Here is a 27,631-nt window from a genome sequence, read left to right as displayed (position 1 = left end):
AAACTTGAGGATAAAAACAGAAGTGGCTTTGCCAATGCTGTGTGCTCACACGTTACCTTAATGCATAGCGTGCGCCTTTTCATGAGCATTTTCTCAAGATGTCAATAATTAACTTGCAGTAACAGTAGTACCATTGGTCTCACTTAACCTGATGATAACAGTAGTGTGCACAGCCACAGAGCTTGCAAACTATTGCTGATTGCTGCCACTCACAGTATTGTGCATTTTAAATTTTTTATAAATTAAGGGAACATTTGTGACTGAAGTTGTGTTAGACTCGTTGGAGAACATAAAAACACTCTCAGAATTTGGTGTCTCTAAATTGCTGGAGGGGTAAATGATCATGCAGTTAGACTCTTATCCTCTCCCTCTAAAGCTTTGATAAGCAGTGTGATAAATGTTAATTGCTGCGGTTCTATATATTTTTTTCAAAAGCTAATAAAGGCTGTCACCTTGAGTAACAGGTAAGGTTTAGTGCCCGAGGGCCTGGCTGAGTTGTAAAAGCTTATCTTTGCAGGTGTAAAAGTTTTGTAAATGGGTCATTAAAGTGTTGGCCAACTTCACACATGAAACACAAAAAGGGAGAGGGGGGAGGGAGATTACTTCAGATCAGCATGTTTCTGAAGCGTAGAGATGAGGGCTGTAAATCTCTGCTAATATTCCACTGAGCCTTTCAGGAGGCAGCCTTTGATGTGGGTGAGGTAATGTGACCAGCAATGTTTGCAATGTAAATCTGACGTGGAGAAATGAGTGGTGCGCTATCGCTCTACAAAAGGAAAGCTTCCATTTAAGCCCTTGTGGGTCCTCTAAATAAAAAAAAAATAAAAAAATCACAAATTCAGAGAGCAAACAATACGTGCAGAAAGATTCACATGTGAATGTACACACACACACACACTGTCACATGCTCACAAACCGTACAGACACGTGTCTTTGTAGTCTCTTATCCAGCAATGTCAGAGAGTTAATTTACACAGACGTACGTGTGTGTGTGTGTGTGTGTGTGTGCGTGGAGAATCTCTGCATGACCTGTGTTGTGAACTAGAGCTAACACGGTAAGCCCTCTGGCATGTGCTGCCTTTTCAAACCCCTCCAGTCTTGGTGTTGCTGACCATGCACACTTTAATCATAGTGCAGCTTCCTCCAACCTGCCTGGTGATGGATCCCAACTCCATGGCTATAATTTCCTTCCTGGGGTGCAGGAAGAGAAGTGGGTGTGCCGTGACTGAGGGGTGTCAGGAATGGGGCCGCAGCGTCTGGAGAGAAGGTGTCTGTCTTTGACGCTCCCTCTGAGACGTCTAATTACACGTTAGCCCCCTTTGAGTCGGCAGAGTTAAAGGACTTGCTTGTCCAATTATTTATCCAGTTTGCTGGCCGCTCTACTCAAGTATTGCTTTTACTCTGAAGATAGTGAATAATCAAGGCAAACAAAGTGGTTGTGACACAGAAGAGAAAGCCTTAGTGGTCATTTGGGGCCTTTGTGTGTTTTTTTTTTTTTTAAAGTTGGGTGTTGTAATCACCCAATGATATTTATACAACCTTCCCATCTGATGAAACCCCTTAATCATGAATGTTTTGTTGCATAACTTGTGAATAATGCTGTTCAGCTGAATGATATTTGCACTGGAAAATAAAACTGCAAGCACTGTAAGCTGCTTCTGATTAAAAGCATCCACCAGATAGCTTATGTTTTGGTAATGGTGCATGTGAAGGGCTCAACATCAAAAGATTTACAGTCTGTGACCTCTGGAAAGGCATCGAGTTTCTTATCAAAGGCATAAAATTGCATTGTAAAACATAGCAGATATGACTTCCTCTTGGCATTGCGGACTGCTCATGAGATCACTTTTATTTGTTCAGTTCGTTGTAAAGCTGTGACAAGCATATGTTCGCTTGGAGCAAATTCAAGAAACTACCTCAACACATCGTACGATGGTGAGCATGATAGCGTCTTTGTAAAAAAAAAGAAGAAGAAAAAAAAAAGATCAATAAAATAAGCCAACACATTAATCGTGTTTGGCTAAAGAGATATGCAGACACATAAATTTGACATGGCTCTCAGTCTGTAAGTGTTGGATGAAAATTGGCCCCATATCCCCTCCCTCCACTGTCTCGTGTCAGCTTTGCTATGCTATATGATTATCTGAGATCTTTATTTCATGTGTGAAAACTGATCCCCTTTGATGCCTCAGTCGGAGGCAGTGCAGCGCTTCACTACCTCACATCAACACTCTCTATCTTGGCTCCATCTCGGGGCGTCGTGTTTTACTGCTACGTGGGGCTTTGAATGAGGCTGTTTAACGTTGCTGGAAGGTGAGGAGCACTCCAATATAAAGAACTGAAAAAGACTCGGGTTTAAACTGCTGTCTGGTGATGACTGGTGGTCCATTTAAAAAAAAAAAAAAAAATGTAATTGTTATTTCTCCAGCAGCACCACCACGCTTACCACACATTGCTAGGATAGGCACAGCTCCCACATTGCAAGAGCTGTGCTGCTCGGCCCTTTTGAAAGTGCCTCCGGTGTATCTCAGTTTACTCTTTGGGTTAGTGGAGGGGAGGGGGATGGGTATTTCCTCTCTTGAGATCTCCTGCGAGTAACACTAGACCTATAAGCTAATTTACAGGTCTAAAACTAAGAGTTTTTTGTTGTTTTACTTCTTGGTTTTCAACATTGGGGCTGTGTGTGTGTGTGTGTGTGCTCCGGCTTTTGAAAAATTCCCATGCTGTACAGCTGTTTTCACTATTAGCAATTCATAAACTTAGGTTAATGGCTGCTATCCAGACTCAGCGGAATCAGTCAAAATCATTTTATTTGCCAAGTGCACTACATTTATGGGATAAAGTACAGAGACATGATGACATGTTAAGTGTGTCTTAATATACCTGGTAAAGGATAGAAACACATTGCATTGCATGTCTTGCACTGCATTGGATGACACTACCTGTAGTCTACTATACCTATCAATCTACGTACAAGTACAGATACTGGACATGCTGTAGCTGTGATGAAGTGAAAATAATCACTTCTCAGTGTCTGTAATGCTCTTTTACATTCTTCTTTTCTTCTTTTCAGTGGTGGGTGGCTTTTATGTGAGTGTCAACGACCTTAGGAATGTCCTAGTTGAAAGACCCATGGGAAGGGAGCACCCATGTACTTGGAGAAGCACCGCTGCTATTCCCACATTCACCCTTGTCTCTGTCGCTCTGCCTGTCTCTCCTACCTGGCTAAATGGGCTTTCATGTGTGTCGCTCTCCACTTCTTGTCAGCACCGCTGTTCCAAAACATCGCAGTCCTGAAGGTGTTTTCTTGCAACGGGTGGAGGGGAAAAAGCGGGAGGCACCCAGCCGCAGTCCTAATGAGATTTTTCCTGGGTTTTGATAGAGTGCCAGTAGCGCTGCCATTGCTCTAGAGGCCTGCCTCCACTGAGCCCTGGCTCGCGATCACGGGGAGCTGTCGTCGGCCGCATAAATTGTCAGCCTGTGTGGTGGGTCGCAAAGGCAGACAGCGCAGAGACCAAGAGGCCTTGTGGGACTTTCCCACAATCACATACAAGTACATATTATTTGCACTTTAATGTACCCTTTTGCTTTCAAACACAGACACACAGCAGGAAAAAAATTGGCCCAGTGGGTCCATGTCTGCAGAGCCAGAGTAAAGATGACGATGAAGGCAACTTTCTGTCTTAACTCACCAAGTTGGTTCCATGCCAGGATGCACTCACTGTCTTTTTTACTTTCTGTCTCTCTCACTCTCACGATTCAGAGGAATGAGACAAAAACATCCAAAACAAATCCAATGACAAAAACTTTTTTTGACCTTATTTTATTTAGGGTAAACTAGCTAAGGAGAGTGCTTTTTTTTTCCAGCTATAACCCCCCACCACATTAACTCAGGGTCAAGGTCAGTGTGATCGATCAACATTATCACACTGTTTTAAAGAAAATGTTATGATTCAAACTCCTGACAAGATGGATTAGGTCTGTGAGCTTAGCTGCCTTTTTTTCAGGGCTGTCATATTTTACTTGTGTGCAAAGATGAAAATGGCAAGTGTTAATAGCAATGTGGCACTTTCTTTTAATTTCCTTAAGAATGTGGCCTGAGGCTGACTGTGCCTATAATGACATAAAGTTTCCATTTCCATCAATGCTGAATTATATTACATTTTTATAACTGGTATTACATTTATTCTAGTAATCTCTAATCTAAGTAATCTTTGGGATACATACATACACACATACATACTTTAGTCTAATGTTTTTTACTCATATTGTAATTTCTGCACTATAAAGGAGATTATCTGAACTATTATTGATTTTGATTTTGCTGTAGTTGACATTGATCAATCGAGTGACTTTGATCAATGTCAATGGTGTATAAACATTCCTGAGCTGACGTTTTCATTAGTAAGGAAAACATACTGAGAGGAATCGAGTGGTCGCTATTCTTCGAGAAATAACTTGATATGGTATTTGTTCAAAAAATATTATTAGTTTTAAATATAAGTGTTTTGGTATATCCAAATTCATATTCCTAAAGTGCTGAGGTTTACCAAAAAGTTTCAAATGCCAAACCAAACAGACCTTCAGGCCGGCCAGTGATGTGGATGGGATGTTGTAATGGGGCAGGCACACTGTGTTCTATGTTACAGTCCAGCAATAAATCACTTTCTGTGAAGGGTCTTGAACAACTTTAAAACACACAGGGGACATACAATCCCTTGTCCTAAAGGTGCCGAAGAAGCTCTGAAGGACCTGGCTGCTGTTGAAAGCAGAAAGCTTTATGCTTTGGTCTCCACAGAACATTTAACATCATGTCTGGAAAATTGTTTTAGCTGGTCCCTAAGTGCAGTAGAGCAGTAGAAAGATGCTTGTTTGTGCCCTGAAGTCAGCACCTCTGACCAAATCCTGCAGAGACTGTGGAAGTGACACCTTAGTATAGAGTTTGATTGCAGAGACAAACGGCAACAAAATGTACAAACACTGCAATGTACAGCTGTGTTGATCAGCAGTGTATTTTAATCATATTGTTCATTTTATGTCACTACTGCAAATATTAGCTCCTTACCACGTCACATTTTCATTATTTAGGCTTTAAAGCCACTGTGTGTGGGAGGGAGGGGTGGCTTCTCCTTTGGCCTCAAACACTCTCCCACAGTGACCTCTGACCCTTAAATTAGCAAAGGTCTCAAGAGAAGCCCATCATTGACTCATTGCCGGACCAAGAGAGATTGATGGCTCTTTTGTGGTTACTGTTTACGTACGTATAGTTATCATGGTCACTGGGCACGCATACCGTGAGTGCTAGATTTTAACGAGACCCAGTTTTCAGATTCACTAACTGTTTGCAAATGTTGCATCAGCTGAGCCTCGTCTTTACTCATTAGTGAAGAAATCACTTTGGAGGGGGATGACCAGAGTTGCAGTTTTGGGCAAATCCACTTTGAGCTCCTTCATTTCAAATCAAACTGAAGGGAGTGAGTTCAAGCTTTCGTTCTCTGTGGCTTTACAAACTGAACTGACTTGGTTTCTTGTCTCACATCCACTTCAACATGCTACAACTGTTACTTCTTCTCAAGTATATAAGAATTTGCATTCTATGCTGCTTTCAGTTTGGTATACTGAAGATCATTTTTCAATATTTCACATCAGGTCAGTGTGGAGATCCTCTTTAGAGAGACTCTATTAGAACAAACTGTGAGGACGAGTATCTGAGATCAGGCAATTATTTGGGAAAATTGATGCAGCCTTTGTTTCAGAACTGTCACTGTAGAATCTCAAGCAGTTATTCACATTTATTTGTATTCATCAGACTTAGACTTAATATCTGACATCAATACAACTTTAAGGTTGTGAGAAGATCTGTCAAAAGTAATAATTGACAGGTCAAAGGTCAAAGAAAGAGGCACTTGTGAGGCATGATTGAGCTTGTAAATTCTTTTTTTTCTGCTCCCTTGTGTACCCATTCTTATTTAATGGTCAGAGACTTTACATATGAGGAGGAGGAAGAAATGTGTGTATGTGTCATGGGATACTTTATACAGTGACCAGAGCAAACCCCAGAGTAACCCTAGCGAACTAATAATACGGCTCTCATCCATCACCACAGACAACAACCAATTAGCACATTCCTCTTCCCTCTTATTCTCATGTTCTCGGTTAACCCCTAAACAATTTTGGATCATTCAACAAAAAAAAAACTCGAATACATTCAAGATGCCGCGTGTGTGTATGTGCATGCGCGTACGTGTCTCGTGCGTGTGAGGTAGTAAAGGAATGTTTTTGTGGAGATTTTATTTTTCTGTGAGGCTGCGTGGAAACAGAGGCCAGTGTTGATATTCTCACAGTCTCATATCCCATTCAAACTGACACAGTAACATGGGTCATACTCATGTGTGTGATCTATATGAATGGGTCAACACACACCAGTCAACCATCCTGCAGGACCTAAGTTGGAGAAAACGTGTGTGTGTGTATGGAAAGACGTCAAATTTAGCCAGTCCAAGTTTGCCGGTCACTCTCTCCTTTTTGCTTTTTTTTTTACTTTCTCTGTCAACACCCCAGTTACATCCATGCCCCGGGCCTGAAAACCTCTTTATCCTGGTGGTCCAGAACGCATGTGCAAACACTACCACTCCCCCGTTGCTCTGAGCTCACAGTCCTGGCCTAACAAACTGAACTAACATTAGCTAACAGTCACTATAGTTTGCAGCAGTTTACTTTACTGTCCATCAGAAAACTGTATAAATCACCAAGAATTGAGGCAGAGCAGCCAGAGGACATCAGAGGGAAAATTTGGAAAACATTTTAACCATAAACTATAATCCAGTTTCACTAAAATAAATAGTTGGTGGTGTGTGCTGTAAAGTGGTGTAAACAGATGTGCGGGGAGTAGAAATGACCATTCGACTGATTAGAACTCAGTGTAGCATCAAAATGATGTTAAAATGTATATTATAGTAGAAAAGTGAAAAAGTGTTTAATTGGTTGACTGATTTCCTTGTCGTCACACCACTACTGAGCAGCCCACGTTAAAACCAGCTCAGCACCAAACTGCCGAAGATCGGAAGGGTGTGTTGACCAAACACAGGTTTATCCCAAGTCTCTGCTTCGGGCTGACAGACAGACAGAGAGACAGCGGGCCAGTCAGTCCTGTGGTTTGCTGTATTCTCTTCCTAAGGCCACCCACAGTGCTGCGGCCCGGCCAGCATTAGTCTGAGGAGGGTAGGATCACACCATCTGACCTTCTACCTCTCTGGATTACACAGAAATCCCCTCTCACGCTGTCAGAGCCTTCCCTTTCACACACACACACACACACACACATCTGTGAACACACCAGCATGTATGCAATTAACACCAACGCGCCTACACTCATATTCACGGAGGCATTTATGAAGTTAATTATTAAATATTGAGGATAATCATCACCTATGACAAGATTGCTATAAGCATGTTTTGTCTGGGTGCAGTTTATCTAGCTTTTGATGACTGACAGGAATGTTTTTTTTTTGTGTGGTAGTTTGGGTGCAATGGAAAACTTTGAAATAATGCCAGGTATGAGCCTTTGACTGTGTGTGTGTGTGTGGGGGGGGGACTATGTTATGTGTATGCGAACGTGTGCATGTTTATGCGTTTGTCAGCCCGTGAGTAATGGTTTTTCGGCCAGATGACTGTAATGCCACATGGATACCTGAGCCAGACTTTTCCGTAGTGAAGCCTGGGGATCACATGTCCCTCCAGTCTCTGTGGTATGCACTAACAGACTGAGCTGCCAGAAGAGGGGGCCCGGGTGAAAACAGTCCGGGATAAAAACAAGCCGCTGAACGTATTGCTGCAACGATAGCCGGACACCGAAATAGCCCTACTACCAGCCCTCTTTCTCAGAATTCCCTGCAGGGCCGGCGGCAGCGATTTAGATGCCTCTTTCATACTTTCAATTCTGACTGCCAGTCTTATGCTCAGTTTGTTTCAGTCCTGCAATTACCATCCTCTTAAACTTTCCGCTGCTGTTTAAGCTCAGCGCACAGTTGTCAAACTTTGTTCATATATAGATATATAAACGCTGTAATTTTGATTCAGGCATGTCACTCTGTGTTGGAAAGCCGTGCTGTGGATTTGCACCGTTAGAGAAGTTTGTTTTTATGTGACAAAAATATGATGCTTCTCCTTTTATATGACTCGAAACAGTGAGATATGTTTCTCTCTTTTTCTCTCTCCAGGACTCTATGGCTGAAGCGTGTGCAGAGGGGATTGGTGATGAACACTACCGTTTAGAAGGTAAGGACACTGCTCACCATCACCACCAGCTAATTTCACTGACTTTGATCCCCTTCATTTTGATTTGATTGAATGAAAACCTGCAAACTCGAGCACCTGCTGTTTCGCAGCCGTTCATCCTCTCCCCTCCGTTCCACACCTATTTTCTAAGCCCCAACAATGTGCTGATGAGGTCCCCCTTTACCTTCCCTCCCACCTTTTCACCTCCCCAGTCTCTCATCCGCCCTTCCCTCTGCGGTGCTCTGCAAAGTGCCTCCATTCCTCCATGTTTTTCCCCCCAATGTGATGTGATCCTGGATTAAAAGCTCCAGGAGGGGGGGATCCCTCCTTTCCTCCCATTTAAAGACAGGATTGGACATGAGGTGGAGGTAGAAATGAAGAGGTGAACGAAACCAGCCCAGAATTTGGAAGAGTGACAGAGCTTTTATTTCAGCTCTGCTCCACGGAATAACAAAGTAGAGAAGAAAGCGATAACACGACTGATAAGTAGAATATGAAATGGGCTGAACCTGTGTTTGGGTGGAGGTTGTCCTCCCTTTTAAGATGGATGTTGCTAATTAGAACAGGCTGCTTTTTTTTCTTCATGACCAAAAGGTGAAGTCTACAATACAAATCTATATTTCATGTTAAAGTTAGCAATAAGAGGAAACTGTGTTCCGAACTAAAGTGTGGTCAACTGGGGTCTCAGTTAGGGAGGATGGGACACAGTTTTGATACCCTACTTTGCAGTGTAGGTGGAGTTGAGGTTCGATTCGTAGCAGCAGACTTCACTCTGTTGCTGTCAGATTTTGGGGCTTTTACTTCATGAGCTAGAGGTGAATCCATCCAAATGATTTTTTCTTCCAGAGAAATTGTCAAATGTTTGATTTGTTTCTTTGTCTTTAAATGAAAACAACTTTCTATCTTAACAGTTCTTTATTTTAGCTTGGAATAAATTTTCCCTGTGTTCGTATAGCAAACCATTTTGTACCTCCTCAGGCATGCTAAGACCCAAATAAAGACAGCAGTGGATGATTTACAGTATATTGTCCCCTGCATGAACTGCTTTCAGTACAGTGATCAGATTCACTGTCCATACTTTCAACAAAGTAGAGATGATAGGACAAACAACACAGATAAAATCCTTCCTGTGGGTTTAAAGAGCAAGAATCTGTCGGCGAGGAGGGAAGAAATGCTGAATGATGAACGTATCTCTTACATTGTGGGGTGTAGACCCAGTTATGTGTAACACAGTAGCCTAGCTAAGCTGGGTGTGATTGCTCACAGTGTGTGGCAGCCTTCCCGACCTGTCTTTGTTTCTGCGTGTGTGTACGAGCGTATGCATGCACGTGTGTGTGTGTGTGTGTGTGTGTATATGTGTGTGTATGTGTGGTGGGGCTGCTGGATCAGGCTTGGCTTGGAGGGTGCCCTCGTCTTGCCCCTCAGATCTGATATGCAGCCAATCCCCTGGCTCAGCTCATAAAGAGACGGCTTATGCCTGTGGTGGAGGGAGGTGGGGAGGGTCAGAGGGGGAGGAGGGTGATAGCAGATTACTGTTACTCCTCCCGGCATTTCATTAGCTCCGAGATAAGCATCTCACCACCATATTGAGTCTGCTACGGAACAGATTTGCCCTCGCACACAATGTTCCCTTTGAGCACCTCAGATGATCAAACAGCGGGACCCCAAATGCTGCTCCTCTCCAAAAAGTTAGTAAAAGCTCCCTGGGATGATGCCTTTCATTTCTGGCATTTTCCCCAACCCAGGGATGAGACAGGTCTGCTTTGATCTGGTTTGGATCAGGAGGAAAGAAATTGGGCTGTTGTGTCTGCTCCGTTGGCGAGCAAACAAACAGTGTTTCAGATTTGACTTGGCTTAATTAATTAGTGATTCTGTTTTACAGCCGGTCTGATCTTCTTCCAGAAGGTTTGAGAATGGGACTTCAAAGTGTGGCGGGAGGGAGGAGAGAGGAGCAGGGAGAGGGTGGAGAGAGGGAGAGAGAGGGGTGTGGTCTGTGTGGGTTTATGGGTGTGTGCACAGCTTGCAGGACTGTGACTGGACGAGGAAGGGGCTGATGCCCCAAGCTGAATGACCAGAGGTGAAACATTCAGGGGTGGTAGTTGAGTGAAGGCTGTAACTAGCTTCTGTGCAAATACACATAAACATATATGAAGGAGAAGTGAGGGGGTATCTGGGTAAATGTAAGTCATAGAGGAGCTGATACATGTACACCTCCCAAATGTCAGTCACATGTTGTGTGTCTGCGGTTTCGTGTGTCAAACAAATGCTGGATTTCAAAGCAGGGAAGGATATCCGGTAGAATTACATCTGGGCCGTCATCCAACACTGAAACTAAAACATTGAACCAGACAGTGACAGTTGTGTTATTTCTGTCCACCAGGATGGATCAACTTATGATATAATGCAATCCAAAAAATACACCAGCATTAACTGTGACCACATAATGTTGAAATAACAGTTTTAATAAATTTCCTGATGGATTCAAAGTGTAGTACAGTAAAATGATTGTTCACTGATATATATTATAGACACAGGTCCTCAGTCTAAGTGCATATGACAGATTAGTACTCCCTCTGGACTGTCTGTCTTTACTGTATGTCTGGGATGGTAATGTACAGTGAATGCCATCCGTTAAAATAATGAGCTTTGCTGCACTGAGTCAGGGACTCAGGGGTCTCCTATAGGCCGTTTGATGTTCACTTGCTGTTTCCAATCTACCATTTATATACATATCTGAATGCCATCTAACATTCTCTCATTTTTGAGAAACCTTAATGTCATTCAGTTTCATGTTTGACATCCTCTCAGTGAACCCAGTGGGATATGTAACTAAGAACTTAAAAACCATTACTCTATGTGTGAATGACAGAACAGCTTTGCCATTGGAGATAGACAGTTGTTATAATTTTTCTTTTTGCATGGGATTATTCCAGTTCCAGTCTTATTTCTTACGCTTTGATTCAGCTGTATTAGACTACCGTGTCTTAAATCTTAAAATTATGAATTCTGATTTGTAACCTGGCTTGTAACAAACATATAACATTACAAATGAATATGTTTATTAATATATTTAAATGCAATGAAATGCAATTTCAGATCATAGACACTGAGACAAAAACTCTGAGGACTTTAGCTGTGTAGGTTTATTTTCAACCAGAACCAGGAGAATGCGTGTTTATGTGTGTGACACATCTTAATTGAGGATGCCAAACTCGGAAGTAGGAGCTTACACGGAGCACTTGAAGGGAAGGACGTATCCTCAGGTTATGACTGCATCCCAACGTTTCCATCCTCAGGCTTTCTCTTTTATCTTTGTCTGTGTGTGTGTGTGTCACTGCAGTGGCTTTACCCCCAGAGAAGACAGACAGCTGCTGTGTGGAGGAGAAGATGCAGGAGAGGGACAGCCAATCTCCCGCAGGGCCACAGAAACAGCTCCAGTTTGAAGTGAGTGTCAACACCGAACAGGACGTTTATTACTTCCCCTCTGGATGAAACTAGGGCAGTGGCAGGGCACACACAACTACACAGTCTCACTCACTCACTCTCACACACACACACACACGCACAGGATGATACTGATAATTCAATGCTGCGCTGTTTCAGGAGCTGGAGTGTGCAGTGTCTGTGGAGGAGGATAACAGGCAGGAGTGGACCTTCACCCTCTACGACTTTGACAACAGCGGCAAAGTCACCAGAGAGGTAACAATCTTCTGCTGTGAGCAATGATTAATCAGGAGGAATAAAGCTACAGTAAACACACATCTGCCGACACCTCACAGTAGCTCTAGACACGAGTGTCCAAAATGTTCCAATCAGCTTCTCACAGTTATAAAACACACTTGTTTGGGAACCACACCTCCAAAAGAAAGTGAGGATAGACATTACAAGCCTTTAACCCAACCCAAAGAACCAAATCCAGTGACATGTGTGTGTTTCCGCTCCTGTGAGGTACCTTGTGGCTTGCTTATGCCTGGTACAGATCTGAGAGAACATCCAGAAAGGCTTGTGTTTTTTGAAAACAACTTGAAACAGCGCAAAGAGACTGGAGCTGTCCTCTGTGTGGTTGGCTGTGCAGTTTTTTTGGCATTGCCTGTGGCTCCATGGCTCATGAGACGTCAGGCGGCGGCTTGGAGGGGGAAAGAAAAGCTTTCTTCTCCAACTCTCTCTCTCTCTCTCTCTCTCTCTCTCTGTCTCTTTCTTTTTTCTTTTTATCCTTTCACACAAATAAAAAGGAGGAAACCAAAAATGACACAGGAAGCTTTTATTTTATTTCTTTTTTTTAAATTATTATTATTCTTCTTTTTTTTTCAGTGCGTCTATGTCTGGAACCAGTATTTGGAACGGGCCCCTGATGAATTCATAATAGTACTTTTTCATTATGAGTTAGAGTACTATAGTGAGTGAAGATCATGTGGTTGGAGTCTTTTTGTGCCTTAATTCTCAGCAGTTTTGTCAAAGGAGTTATTATGGTGAAGCCGCGTTTAGTAAAGAACACTAATGAGATTTGAGATAGCGTGAGTCAGTTCATTTCACATCAGTACCAAGTGAATTTTTGTTATGGACGATTAGAATTTGGTCTCCTATTAAAAGAAAGTGCTGGAGTCATTAGCTTAGTATGGTAGACAAAAAGACTCAGCAGTGCAAAATATAGCTTTAAAACAGCCACAAGCGACTGCATTATTGAAAGAGCCAATTAAGCAGTTACCTTATTCTGAACACTTTTCATTTGAAAGTATTAATGTTGGTAAATTAATTTTTCTTCTCTTGACCTTTATAACATGGAAATATATCTTTGCATCCTTGTGTGTTCCTACATGTGTGGACATGAGGTTCTTTGCGTACAATCTTTTGTGCTTTTCTTAGAAAATACACAGGTGTTGCTTCCTATGTAGATATACTTTTAAGAGAAATTGAGGGAGTAAATTGAGACAGTGTAGAGCTCACAAAGCTGTAACACGACTCCTATCAGGCCTGACATCCCAGTCAGCTTCTGCTGCTACCGCCAAGACGTTTCTTTTCATGAATTTATAACTTGTCTTTATGCTCTGAGTGATCGCTTCACTTGGAAAGCTGAACTAAAACAACTGACACCAGTGTTTCTTTCTTCACTGTTGTCTGAGTCACTTTTTACAATTCCTAGCTAGCATGAAGTTTATGAAAGAGTTTTAATACACAAAGCTTCACAATATTGAATTCACACAAAAGAGATAAGAATAGTCCCTGTCCCTTCTTTTTCTTTCCATAAAATATTTTCACTGAAATCTGTGTCTCTGCACCAACGTCACCAAGAATCTTTTTATACTTGGTGATCAAATCATTCCCACCTCTCTTAAATGAACGCTGCGTATTAGAAACCCCATAATAAACTCACCTCCACCTTTCTTGTCCTGCAGGATATCACCAGCCTGCTCCACACCATCTATGAGGTCGTGGATGCCTCCGTCAACCATTCTCCAAGCAGCAGCAAGACATTGCGGGTCAAGCTCTCGGTTGCTCCTGACTCCAGCCAGAGGTGGAGGAGCTGTACGCAGGGTGCGGCAGGTAAAGCTCGCATTAACATGGTGGGTGGGGGCGGAAGGAGAAGAGGGGGCATTTTGGGGTCCCCCCCCTTGAGTTGCATGCTGTCAGCTCACCCAGAGATGTGTTTGTTGTCATGCAGAAAGGCGTCTGCTTCAGGCCTGTCAGAGCTTTGTTCCTCACAGTCTCTGCGTCGCTCCATCTCTCCCACTCAATGGGGTTCATTTTTAATGATGGAGGGGAGTGACAGAGCTAAGAGACGGCCCCCTCCCTCAGCGCCTTCAAATACTCTGAAAGAAACCTTAAGAGATGTGCCGAGTCCTTTTGATAACCACAGCCATTTTTCTTTTCTCCAAAGTTCCCTTTTTCCCCCTCTTCTCTCTCCCCCCCTTCCTCCCTCCCTCCCTCCCTCCCTCTCAGAGCTGCCGGGAAAATATAGCTACGTTCAACTTAACTTTTCTCACTGACGACTTGGTAAACAAGTAGTCATGGAAAAATATCTCAAAAAGTATATATTCCTGTGTGTTTGTGTCCTATTGTTTCCTCTATAAATATCCATCAAGAGATTCAAACAAACCAAGCTTTGAAAGTATCGCCGCTTGCCTTCATGCTAATTTGAAACTGCATCAGATCTTGCGTCCTTAATAAACTATTTCTGAAGAGGCTGGGAGTTGAAAATAGAATAAATGAAGCATTGTTGTTTTTCACTTTCTGTAGATCTTCAAAGTAAACCCCCCAAAACAAAGGTTGCTTTCTTCTGAGGCTTGTGTGACTGTTGTCATATGTGTGCGTGTGTGTGGCTGCTCTGTGTAGCTCTCTTTGATAATAGCCTCCTGTCTTTCACACATACACAGACATGTCCCACCCCAGAGAGAAAAATGACAAGTGCATAGAAGACCCCAAGAGTGCAGACAAGAAGACTCGAGCACTCCTAAGGTAAACCCACCTCCCCTACACCCTTCAGACTTCTTCTGATAAACACTACAAGTTTCAACAATACAGATTGAGGTTTGTTATTTTTATAGTTATTATACATTGTTTTATTATATCACTGGTTATAACATTCACATTTTGAAAGGGAAAACTAGAAACTTTCCCCATTCAAGGTGGCAAAGAGCAGTAGTGTTTGAGGAAGGTTTCACACTTGGGGATTGCAGTCGTACTCTGCTCTTTAATTAGTTTTGTACCTCCACTGTGCTGAGGAGAAGGTAACTGTGGAGTGGAGAGTCAGCCCTCTTACAGCACTGTTCAAATACTACTCCCAGTTGAGGTTTAAACCTGTGATTTTCCAGTCATAATCTCACTTCTCTAACAATTACTCTGCTACTGCCTGATCACAAGGAACACTTGTTTTACTTTCTCCAAACACTACCATACTGAACCTCTCTGGCCCAAACTGCTACCTAATGAGAGGTGCTGCTTGTGTCCACAGGCGCCACCACAGTGACCACCACACCCAGCCGGGCTGCCAGCGCCACTGTGTGGATGAGAACCTGGAACGCAGGAACCACTACTTGGACCTGGCAGGCATCGAAAACTACACATCCCGCTTCGGAGCCGGTGAGTGGACCGGGGCCAGGGGTGTAGAGGGGGAGAGGTGGAGGGGAAAACACAGACTGTGGCCCTTTGAAGCTGCATCCAGGGGCCCTCATTACTGCAGCACCTGCTTGGAGCCATTAGGTGGAACTAGCAGCCCACTGCGCTCTTCGCCAGTACAAACATCTGGGCTCAGGCAAGCACAATGCATCAAGTGTTCAAGGCTAAAGCCCATCAACAGAACGGGTCTGTTGTGAAGTGAAATATCAGGTCTAATAAGCACCAGCCTTGATCTGATGGTCAGCGATGACATGTGATTATTTTAATGTTTGTCTTGTTAGGAAAGTGCTAACAGAGATCTGCTGTATGTCACATTGTGTCAGGGTTATCTGCGTGAAGAAAGAACCTGATAAAGCTGACAGACTCTTATCGTGGAGCCATTTAGTGGATCTTTATAAGTGAGCTGTTGGCACAGTAATTTGCACTTAATGGATTATTTTACTTGTTTTTGACATCCTACGTAATGAATTTTGACATTGACCAGTCCTGTGCTGGGATTGTTGTTTCTCTGCAGCCTTGGAGGTTGGCGTTGATGCTGCTTTCTCAGTTCAAATACATTTCTGTCTGTCTCCCTTGCAGCCCCTGCCACAGAACCGACAAAGGCCGAGCCTCAGACCCGGTCATCCAACCAGACTCGCTCTCGCTCCCATGAACCAGAAAATGGCCACTCCCATTCCCACCACCGCCGCTTGCAGACTATCGTGGACACTCCGGACAGCCTCCACCCCGCCCCTCGTACACGAGGCCAAGACTCAGGGAAACATGCCCTCCGTTCTCCAAAGACCCACATCCGCACACCTCCTGCACAGATCAGTGGCAGAGTGATGAGAAGCCGAGGTGTTCCTCCTCCCCCGGCGCTACCCAGCCAGACCCCCCCTCACCAGTCCACAGCCCCCTACCGCAAGCACAAGCAGCGATCCAAGGAGAGCCAGGGCTACAGGGCCTTAGGCTCTCTGGCAGCTCCAGGACCAGTGGTTGAAAAAGAGCATGTGAGGGATCTGCCCAGCGTGCTGCTGTACGAGGGGGGGCTGGCACAAGTGGTGCAACGGCACGAGCATCACCACCACCATGAACACCATCACCACTACCATCACTTTTACCAGTCCTGAATTTCCACTTTGCCTGGGACGACTCCTGCAGCCTCACAAAACCTAGTCAGGCCAGCAGACACTGACTGCAGGGAGCAGTCAAACGCCAGGCTACCTTACATTGTGCAGTACTGCAGTGGCTTTGTAGTGGACACAAACATGGGTGAGAGAGGAAGGTCATGGGAGAGGTGTCCCAGTGCTGGGAGGTTATTAATCAGTGTTATAAAGAGGTTGGTCAGACATACAAAAGCTCGGGTATGCAGCAGGACAGTGATTCAGGGCCACAGTATACAGCCAGGACTCGGGGATCACGGCGGTTGCTAGAGAGGAAGCACATTTGAACAATACAATAAACAATCCAGAAGTTCCTCTCCCCCCATGACCATGTGATCCTCTGCCTGATGAACTCTACAGCTCCAAACCAGCACCACAACCTTTCCAGACCACTAAGCCAAAAGGTTTTTAAGGAATAGGAGGGACTAGAGTAAGAAAGACTGTGATGTAAAGAGAAAAATATATGAAGGAATATCGGTGATAGGAGAGTAGGGCATAGAGTATATGTGTGTGTGCCTGTGTGTATGTGTGTAACAGCATGTGAATGTGTGGGCGTGGCAAGATTAAGTGTGTGTGTGTGTGTGTGTGTCTGTGTCTGTGTCTGTGTGAGTGAGTGAGTGTGAGTGTCACGACACTGGTGTCTGTTGAAAACCACTTGAAGTGCGCTCATGGGTGCGTGAGTATTTAAAGCAGGCTGTCAGGCAGGTTTTTGAAGATGAAAATGAAGATTCTGATTCAAGCACGCAATACCCCGTAAGCAAAAATGGGAAGGAAGATGTTGAAACTTTATAAAGTTAAAAAAAAGAAAAAGAAAAAACGAACAGAGATCCCAAATCCGCTGCTACCTCTAATTTTATCCTAATTGTTGTTGTAATGGTGATTTTGACTAAGCATTCAGAGGTTATTTTCAAATTACTTCGAAACTTTTTTTGAAAGAAGAGAAATCGTCTCAAAAGCTGCAGTACTGAAGTGTCGAAAAGATCCTTACTTTTATTAACTAACATTTACTGTACATAAGGTATGTATTGTTATCAATTTTATAAGCTTTATTGATAATGTGATATCTTTGCATTCATTATCTGAAGCTTTTACGTTTGTTTTTCCTTCACAACCACATTTGTTTAAGACCACTAGGAGCCTCATTTTGACTAGAAAATGTACAACTGTATCACTCACACAGTCACATACTCACTCGTTCTCTGTTTCAACTGTCTCAGCATGTGATTAGATATCTAACTGTGATCCAGTTATAATGCCCAAAAGACTAAAATCCCAACTCTCAACAGTGCTGTTCTGTAGCTCGACCTCACATCACACAAATGTTTATATGGTTCTAGACTACATGCTTATGTCATGGAAACATCAAGAACAAGATACATGACTGTCATGTAGAACAGCATATCAAAGCATATTACACAGGTTTAGTTCTTAAACTAAACTGTAATGTCAAAGTCTTCATGCTGCTCATGTTGGCTCCGCATAAGAAATTAATCTTGGCAGCTGACACAAAATTTCACATTTTTGAAGGCGTCAGTGCAGTTATCCAATATTAAAATACATCTATTGTAAAGTGCTTGTTGCATTTCTGGAAGTCAAACAAAGCTCTTTTTCTCCGAATGTCCAAAATCAAAAGCACATGATACACTCAAAGGCCAAACTAGACACTGTGTGATCTTCACATTATATCAATTAAAAACCTGTTACATCCAGCCTGTTGGAGGTTGGTGTATTCTTTCATCATTTTGGAGTTTGACCTGTTAGGAGAGTTTTACAGTTATTTATCCAGGAAAAGGTTTTACTGAGTATGCAAGTCATTTTTCACCACCGCCCTGTTTCAGATCCGCTGGTTCACTTTTTGGACTTTTTTTCCCCTCCCTAACTTGCAGCAGCTCTGTCGTCCAGCCCTTGGGCCGGGCCTGAGGTCACACGGCTGCTCCCTCTGTTTCCATGGCATCTTCCTGTCCCCCAGCTGTCAACAGGTCTTTCACCGTGCCGCCATGTGGCCTCAGAGCTCAGCCAACAAGGCTGTGTTTGTGGTGCGGTGGGGCAAGGGCTCTTTCAGCTGTCCCATTCCTCCGGTGCTGGATAACACTGGGCCCGGCCCACAGTCTCCACTAGACCCATAACTCACCACTGCTGCTCTCCTGCCAGCACCAGGGACTGCTTGTCCATCCTATCCCATTATGCTCTGTGGACGCTGCCATAAACATGCAGAAGTTTATGCCATAGAAGTACAAGGCAGTGAACTGAGAGTTGTAAATGTAAGGCTGCTGGTCACCCATTTGGTGAGCATGCATGTTCTTCTCAGTACTTTCTAGCATCTTATTTATCAGTCTTGCTTTAGGTGCAACCTCATCCACACCGAGGAAATTATCCCTGGGCCCACTAGTGTTCAAACTCCACCATGTTTGGTTGTGTTTGTCTGCCATAAGTGTGTGTCCATGATGAGCAAGAATGCCGTGTATGCCAGTCTTGCCCTTAGCCCTGGGGTGTCCATTCACAGCTGTAGGCTGTCCTTTAGCAGAGGCACCAGTCAGACGGGTCATCTCACGGGACCCGGTGGTAAAACGGCGTCATTCCCCTGAGGGGGGGATCACAGCTGTGCTCCATACCTCAGCTTCCTCACCTCACGCTGCTTTCCCCTGGACAACAGGTCCTTGCTGCTGCTGGAGCACTCTTAACACTGTAACTCCATTGTCAATGATTTCCCCTTACCCAAAACAGTGTCGATACCAGTGTGAAGCTCCAAAATGTGAGTAGTGTGGAAATTTCGGTCTGGTTGTGTGAATGGATAGCAAGCAGGCGACTGTTCGTCCTGCAGGGTGGTCCGATTGGACATGGTGAGCGAAAGCTTCTGAAGGAATTTGGGTGACTCGCTCAGACCCACAGCCAGGTTAAAATTGTGAAACTTCTTTTACTTTTTTTTTTTTTAAGCCCTGCTTCACATTCACATGTACACACTTCCATACTGTTGACTTCAAAGCAGCATAAATGGCACTGGAGGTGATATGCCTTGCTTAAGAGCATCTGAACAGTGTTTGTTCAGAGTTGGGATTTTTTTTTCTCAGTTGTGTCACACAGACTTAACCAGATGTTCTGGGCAATGAAAATAAAATAAGGTTTTCAGCTATCCATGTAAATCTACTAGACTTTTTTTCATTAATATTTTTTATTTCAAAATATGAATGCCTGTTTTCAAAAAAACAAACAAAAAACAATGATAAAATCATGTCATACAAACTCTTCTACATCCACACCTGCTTCTGTCCTTTTGTATAGACTTTTCAGTATTCAGACCCACTCCTCCATGTTAACACAATATGTATTGCACCACTAGTTTGCTTTGTTAGATCCATGTATCGACATTTTGAAAAACGACTGTGTATATATTGGACTGCGAATAGGTTAAGCCAGCATCATGTAGAAATAATACACAGCTTATTTATAATGAAATGACTCTCGAGCTATCTCACTTGCCTACTGTCACCTAGTACTCCAATATCTGCCACACCAATCCCACTTAGCAGGGAGGAATAATTATCTGTTTGTAACACAAGCTGTTTCTCTCTGTCTCCACACACAGACACACTTTCACATGGTGTTTGTTGTAAAAGAAAGTTGTTGTTTTTTCCCCTTTTCCCCCCTCCCTCCTAATGTTTTTTCATGACTTTGTTTAGTTTATATAGATTGTATTTGATTAATTGCTTTATTTATTTGATAGCAGATCTGGGCCAAGGGAAAATACCCATTTATTAAAGTATGAACCTGTTCCTTATAATCACTGAATTCTGGGATCATTTTATTTGATTTGTTCTGTATGCATGTGTATTACTGTGCCTCTCATTTGCACAGTACTCGCATGTATGTGTTTAAGGAGTTCATTTAAAAAAAACAAAAAAACAAACATCAAATCCAATCTTAAGTTTATTTCCCAGGAGTGCACAATAAGGAAACATGATTTAGACATTTTTACATTTTTAAGCTATAAACTCAACACCAGTTTGATTCATATTCCCTAGACTGCACAAATGAAAACACCATTTTGGAAAATAAATTGACATAACTTTCCGTAAATAACTCCTTACATATATATGGTTAGACATGGATTTATTCTTATTTTTGATTTAATGCTAAACTCTAAAATGTCCTTCCTCCATTGCATAACTCTGTCACAAGTGTTTAATATCTACTTTTGAGGGATCACTGCAAAAAATTGATGTGTCTATCTGTGACAGGCTAGTATCAGCTGATAAAATCATCTTACTTATATACTGGTCAGTCTGTAGTTGGTCATCTAATTATGCTAGAACATAAGTGCCATGTCTTTCATTTTGGGAAATAAGCTTTTTTGCTTTCTTGCTGAGAGTTAAGAGATCAATATCACTCTCACATCTGGAGTCTTGTTGTCACTGTGAAGTTTCCAAACCACCTGAGGAGACATCAGGAAGTTACTGTGCCTGGCCAAGAAATAGTCTGGCACATAAAATCCTATAAAGCCATTTAAAAATGTTTTAAAGTAAATGTGATACAATATGTTATCGAGAATAGAGAATATAATACTTTGTTACAGTTGAGCAGTGCCAGGCTAACAGTTTCTCTCTGTTTAGCTGTAAGCCTGTAGTAGCAGTAGGTTCATATTTACCATGCAGCTTGAGTGTAATATGTCTTGGCATTTAACTATCAGCAAGAAAGCAAATACGCAAATCTCCCAAAGTACTTCTTTAGTGTAATTGATACTGCCGTCATTGCTGGGTGTCTTTGCCTTTTCAGGCGATGTGCACAAATGGAGTCATGATGTCAGTTCCCTCAGTGAAAAGTTGAACTTTTATCAGATACTTCTATTATTTATATTTCACATAACCCACACAGTCATCCACAAAGAAAAGTCCCAAAGTGACAGCGCTATTCACTGACTGGCTGATGACCATACAAGATCTCTAATCAAAATAAGTTGACACTGGATTTGGGTCAGAGAATGCTTTTACTGTTTGGTACATGTTTGCTGTTTCCTGTAATACTTATAAAACCAGACCTCATTTGTCATGGAAAAAGTTTACACTTTTTTGTGGTGTTTCTTGTCTTTTTTTTTTTTTCTAAGGCAGATGAATTGAAGCAAAGGGTTTGTAGAAATGTGTGTGTGCACGTGGTGAACTAAAGCTCCTTTCCACTGTATTTTAACTGTGGTGTCACAGAGGGTTCCCAAATCTGGCTGACCACAGCTGCTCACCACGCCACACTCTCTACATGCACACACACTTTCATCTGCAGCTTAGCAGCTTATCTCTGGTCGGGGCAACCACAGAGAGTCTGCCTCTTGGCAATGTGATATGCCTTCGTCTCACGAACACGGCTATTTGTGTAAGCAAGGCAGTGTAACCCGCAGAACTTGTACCATCATTACAAATGGTTTCTATCCTAACACTGCCTAACACCAGGTTATTATTACCACGGCTTTACACATTCTAGATATTAGAAGCAACAGACTCTAAAATTCAGTTTAAAATACTTACATGTACATTTGTGCAAATTACAATAATAATAGGTAATATTAGTCAGGTTATTTAAGGTATTAGGTTAAGATATTAAGTCAAGTCATTTAAAAGATATTTTCTACTTGAAAACTATCAATTAAATACCTGATAAATTTATTATGTGACATGCTAGTCAGATGTCTGCAGTCAACAACAAAGTTTTAAAGTTTTAAATTATACAATTTTGAAAAATCTCCATGTGGCCGGCCATTTGTAGTCATTAGATGCAAGCAGTGTGCGAACTATACTGTGACTTTTGCGCCTTTCAATGGCACCTACTTTTGCACTATTGAGCTCCTGTAGTTTCATGGCTGCTTACATCTCCATTAATCCACTCTTCTGATAAGTGCGTGCCAATTACCTTTTCAGAAAGAAGAGTTTTTGTGTCTCTGCAAATTGTTCATTCCAAGTTTCTGTCGTTAACCCCATCTGCAGCCTCTGTCGGCTCGTCCTGTATGGTCACCGCGGCCCCGGCTGTTGGTGGGCTTTCACCGGCAGGTGGCAGCAGGCCCCACAGGTGCAACGGTGGTGTCGGTCGTCCTCAAGCTAGCATCTGCTGAAGAACTCGCCTCTTGCTGCTGTTTTCCTGTTTTCTTTTAGACATGCAAAACACTGCAGTAAATTGAGCGTGTCCAGCGGCTCCCGCTCAAATGGTCCAGACGTTTAAGACATAGAGCCCCCACGCATGCAGGCCAGCATCTTCAAGTGAAATAGTGATGAGTCAATATAAATATAAAAAAAAAAAAAAAAAAGGAAAAAACAGCATTTTAGAGACCCCCCCCCCAAAATTTCACAAATTATGTTTTCAGTGGAGCTCATGTCTCATTAAGGGGGGCTGAGACCCCCCCTGGCTCCCCCCTAGTTCATACCATGGATGCAAGTCACCCCCTGTGATGAGACATGATTATTTATACATATTCTGAAGATTTTCCATTTTCAAAGGCTCTAGTATAGTCCTGGGATGCACTATTACAAACAAATCACAGACAATAGAAAAATGGTTTTGAGCACAGAAAAGAAAGCCTAGTCATTATATTGAGCCTTACATAGTTTTCAGGATTGACTGATTGAGAACACATCTTTGCATTGCTAGCATCTTCCAATTCTGTTTTTTGTTGCATAATTTACAATACAACACAATCCGTATACACCGTTGCAGTGAATGTCAAGTGTCGCTGTTCCTCAAGTTACAGAAGATCATCACAGCATTCAGTGTTCAGCTTTACTGCTGGTTTTTTGTTGGCACTGTAGAAAGTAGATGGAGATGTGAAGTGATTTAAAGTCAGCATCACTCAGTAGAAAATGAAAAAGTACGGTTTCATAAGCACTTGGCAAGTCTAGTGAATTCCATGCTTGCTCTGCATAAAACTGCTTCGCTATATTTGCCATAACTAATGAAAGCCATGAAAGCTGAAATTCTACAGGCAGAGCAAAACATAAGTCAGAACAGCTGTCCTGTAACCTGATGTATCGAGGTGAAGAAACTTAAATGAGATGAAAGTTCTCAAACCACAAGCCCAGCAAACAAGAATCAACTCTATTGTGTTTAAGTTACAACCTTGTTTACTTGACGTTTTCTTTCTCAATCACAGGATTCTGACTGACTTCATATTGAACTGAACTGGTTACACATTGTGTTGATGCGTGAAATGCAGATTGTGCACCATACAGGATTCCCTTTGTTCTCTGCAGTGATCTTTGAAAAAAGAAACGCTCAAAAACTTTCTTTCCTTGCATCTTCATTGCAAGTCTTAGATGCCGTATAGCCGAAGGGGCCATTTCCTACTGTATCCGCCTGCATCCTCTCTTCTCTGTAGACTTTTTTTTTTTTTTTTTACATTTTCTCTTTTTTTTTACTTTGACTTTGATCTGCACTTCTTTCAACTCTTCACATACTGTATGTTGGTAATAGCCTTGGTGTTCATGGAGATTTTCTTCTCCAGTGCAGAGTAACGGTTGGATAATGCATTCACGCCTTTTGAAATGACAGCACTGGAGACAGTGTCCTTCCTCTCATCTGTAAGCCCGTCGCCGCTGCTCAATCTCTTTGGTTCAGCACTCTTCATAACTGTCAGGTAAGGAAGTTCAAACTAAATTTTGCTTTTTGGAGTTGTGAAGAAAGATGATCTTGCTTACTTCTTGATATTGCATTACTAATTGACATTAACAATTATTAATTATTATAAATATCCCATCACTGCTGCTAACATGAACTCTTCCTAGATTATTGAAATTTGTTGAATTTGTTTACTTGGTGTTTCAATCGCTCTCCTGGTAAATTTACACTAAAAACACCAAAATAAGTGCATATGTGGATAGATGTTAGCACCTGAGCTTTTATTCACTCTTGGAAAGTGTGCAACAGAAAATGAGCTGATAGTACATACTAGATATCACAGCCTAATTTATTACATTTGCATGAAAGTGGAATATATCTTTTATTGCATTGTGACATGATTATTATGTTATCATTCAGTTAATATTTTATAATATGTTTTATTACTATTATTTTATTTATGCTGCAGTCATAATCAAAGCCATTCCCCTCTGGCCATTTCCAATCTGCTGTAAAAGTTCACTCAAAGGTTTATTTGACCTGATGTTATCTTTTTTAGAAATTGATCTGCAGTATAAAAGAGGACAAAGGTTATAGGTGTTGATGGATTTCTTAAAGTGACACTGCGTAGAAACTAGTATTGCAATTCAGTGTCAGTACCACTGTCAGAAATATGGACAATTGTACACATTGCCTTTATTGATTCTGATTGCAGTACTTATGATCCAGAACTAGTCAATCAGCTAATATTACTTACTAGTCCAACAGCAAGAAGCACAGTTCTGCATTTGTTTTTAAGCCTTTTATTTCACAAATTCCTTGCCATCCTTTCCTTTTTTTGACGTGAACTTGGTTACATCGATTGTCCAGCTCCAGTTTTAGCATGACACTAGCTTTGCTTTCCATCAGCCTTCCCCCACACCACAGGCCTGAAAACTTCCTCGCAGCCCGACTAACCAACTGAGGTAACGTTAGCTAACAGCAGCAGTTTAGTTTATTGTCCATCAAAAACTCTATAAACAAAACTATCTATAAATCACTAAATGTTGAGGTGGAGCAGACATCATAGGAAAAACCAGTTCTCCATAAAATATGATTCAGTTTCACAAAATAAGTGAAATAGTTATTATTATTTATAATTTTATTATTTTATAATTATGTTATTTTATGATAAAAAAAAGCAAAGGGTGCATAATCATTTATAAATGAGTGCTACCTCATCTTATAAAGACCTGTACACTTGTGTACACTGAAGAAGGTAAAGAGCAGCAATGAGTATTTATGGGTATTTACGACTACAGTCTGAAAAGTTATTCACTTAGTCTAATAACTCTGCCTGTGCCCAGAAGAATATTAATTTGTACTATGGTATGCACAAACTGTTTAGTGTAATTACAGGTGTTTAACAAGTTAATTAAGGTATGAGGAGCTCATTGGAGTGGGATTTTGCTCAACAGTAAATCAAAGTAGTATCATAATTTAAACATTAATTGTTTATTTTTATTTTATTTTGTTTCATTTCATTTTTTTTTAGCATAATAGCCAAGCCTCTGGCATTTCTATCGTCATAGAAAAATTCTACGTTAGTTGGGACTAAAATGGGATAAACCATTTCTGAGCATGTGTACCATGTTGATAGGAGACACGGGGTTACAGGGAATAGGTATGGCTTTCTGGGTAGAAATAAAGCCTATCTCTGTGTTGCCACTGGCAAAAAAAAGCAATGATATTGACTTAAATATGGGGAAATGAGAGGCTGGCATAATGTTCTGTGTGCTTTGTTTCCAGCAGATAGGCAGAGAGCTTTGAAGTGTGGATTGGCACAGCAGGGTGCTAGCATCTGTAAAGGCAAGATGCTAAACGCTAAGGATGAGAAGGACATGAGGTAGTCTATTACCAGTACAGGAGCAAAGAGAAAAAAAGGCAAATCCAATGATAATGTACATCTGTTCCAGTGAATTTATGAGCTTTGAACATTTTTTCATGTGGGATAAGTGGATCCTTTTTTTTATGTATCTCAGAACTTCAAAGCAGATCCGCTTTGGATAATGGAAATGATTGGAATATGCCGGTTCCTGCCTACTCAAGAGCATGAAAGAAAGAAGGGAAAGGGAGAATTAAAGCTAATTGCCGTGGCACTCTTTTATGTATGGGGCAAAAATAAAACACTTAATTTATTGTCAAGTTCATTCAATTAGGAAACAAGCTGACGAAGTGCTAAAGTTCAGTGTGTCTGACCCATTATACATGAGTGAATGTCACATTTCACTGTCGCCATTTCCTGTGTTGTAGCTGATGAAATTATAATTAGCAGAATTAATTCCACCCAATAATCACCAAGCTGGCACTGCAGAGAGAGGCTACATTGTTTAACTCTGCTGCTGTGTTGGTTGGGGCCTGGAGGTAGAAGTTATTCATCTATTAGTCCAGTGTTTAGCTATTCATGCACAGTGCTGGTACCTCCAAATATACCTAAAACATCTTCGATTAAAAAGAAATCCATACCTCTATAAACAAAGCAACCCAATGGAGCAATAGGAAAGAACCTCCTCCATAGATACTGTAGTTTTTGCCTATTTTTTATGATCCCTCAAATTAATGACTGACTACTGAGCCACAAAAGGGCCATTTGTGCCCAGGAGAGATCTGTGATGTGTTTTCACAAGCCATTTATATCAGATGGCTGGGAAAAGCAAAGTAAAAGCACACTTGGCATCTGCAGAAAATCAAACACAGCAAATAGAACAGCTTTTATGTATTTACATCTGCATATAGTACAACAGTATGTCTGTGAGCTATAATCTACCTCTAAAACTTGACTACTAGATTAAGACCCATTTTAAGGCCAAGTGTGTAGGGTTTAAGGGGCTTAAATATTCTAGGGCCTTATTTTTGCAATGTCTGGTATAGAGTACCACCATTCTTTACAGAGCAGTCTTGTTGGCAGTAGCGTTCCTCATCGGGTCATTCTCCAATAGGAGGAGAAATTCCTTAGTATTTGAGTGAATACCTGGAATTTCCTCAAGCATCTGGGGTGAACAGTTTCTGCCTTGCCTTTCTCACCACCGAGTATGCATCGCCCAGGTCAGGCCCATCAAGCTACTTGAAGCTGTCCACTCTCTCCATCAATAATGAGGGGGGCATAGTTCTCTCCTGCTTCTTCCCAAAGTCCACCGTCATTTCATTGGTCTTGCTGATGTTCAGAAGGAGATTGCTGTCCTGACACCAGCGGGTCAGCTTCTCCACCTCCTTCAGGCCTTTTCATTGTTTTTAGTGATCAGGCCCACCACAGTTGTGTCTTAAGCAAATTTGGAGTACAGCAGTGTGACTGTGGTTTGAGAACCACCAGACACCATCTGGTCCTGCTGCCTTCTTGGCATTCACATGCTTGAAGGCTCTGACGAAAGATTCTCCCATCCAGTAACCTCTGCGTCAGCTGGTTTTGTTTGTTGGCTGCTATTGGCCTCAAAGCGAGTATTAAAGTTGTTAAGCTCACCTGCTACATCAGCACT

The 27,631-nt window shown here is 42.0% G+C and overlaps 1 protein-coding gene across 1 annotated transcript in view; it reads left to right on the top strand.

Moving 5' to 3' along the window:
* The window catches only part of nkd1 (NKD inhibitor of WNT signaling pathway 1), a 29,595-nt gene extending 9,285 nt beyond the window's left edge, over positions 1-20,310 (top strand). Inside the window, exons 4-10 of the mRNA XM_027281768.1 lie at positions 8,220-8,277; positions 11,618-11,721; positions 11,881-11,976; positions 13,671-13,818; positions 14,649-14,730; positions 15,227-15,354; positions 15,970-20,310. Of these exons, the coding sequence (XP_027137569.1) occupies positions 8,220-8,277; positions 11,618-11,721; positions 11,881-11,976; positions 13,671-13,818; positions 14,649-14,730; positions 15,227-15,354; positions 15,970-16,499 (1,146 nt within the window). The 3' untranslated portion in view covers positions 16,500-20,310. The remainder of the gene's footprint in view (positions 1-8,219; positions 8,278-11,617; positions 11,722-11,880; positions 11,977-13,670; positions 13,819-14,648; positions 14,731-15,226; positions 15,355-15,969) is intronic.
* The last annotated feature ends 7,321 nt before the right edge of the window (positions 20,311-27,631 follow it).

Source organism: Larimichthys crocea, chromosome VIII (assembly GCF_000972845.2).
Source record: "Larimichthys crocea isolate SSNF chromosome VIII, L_crocea_2.0, whole genome shotgun sequence".
Lineage (NCBI taxonomy): Eukaryota > Metazoa > Chordata > Actinopteri > Sciaenidae > Larimichthys > Larimichthys crocea.
Note: the sequence above shows the minus strand (reverse complement) of the source record. Positions and strands in the feature narration are given on the sequence as shown.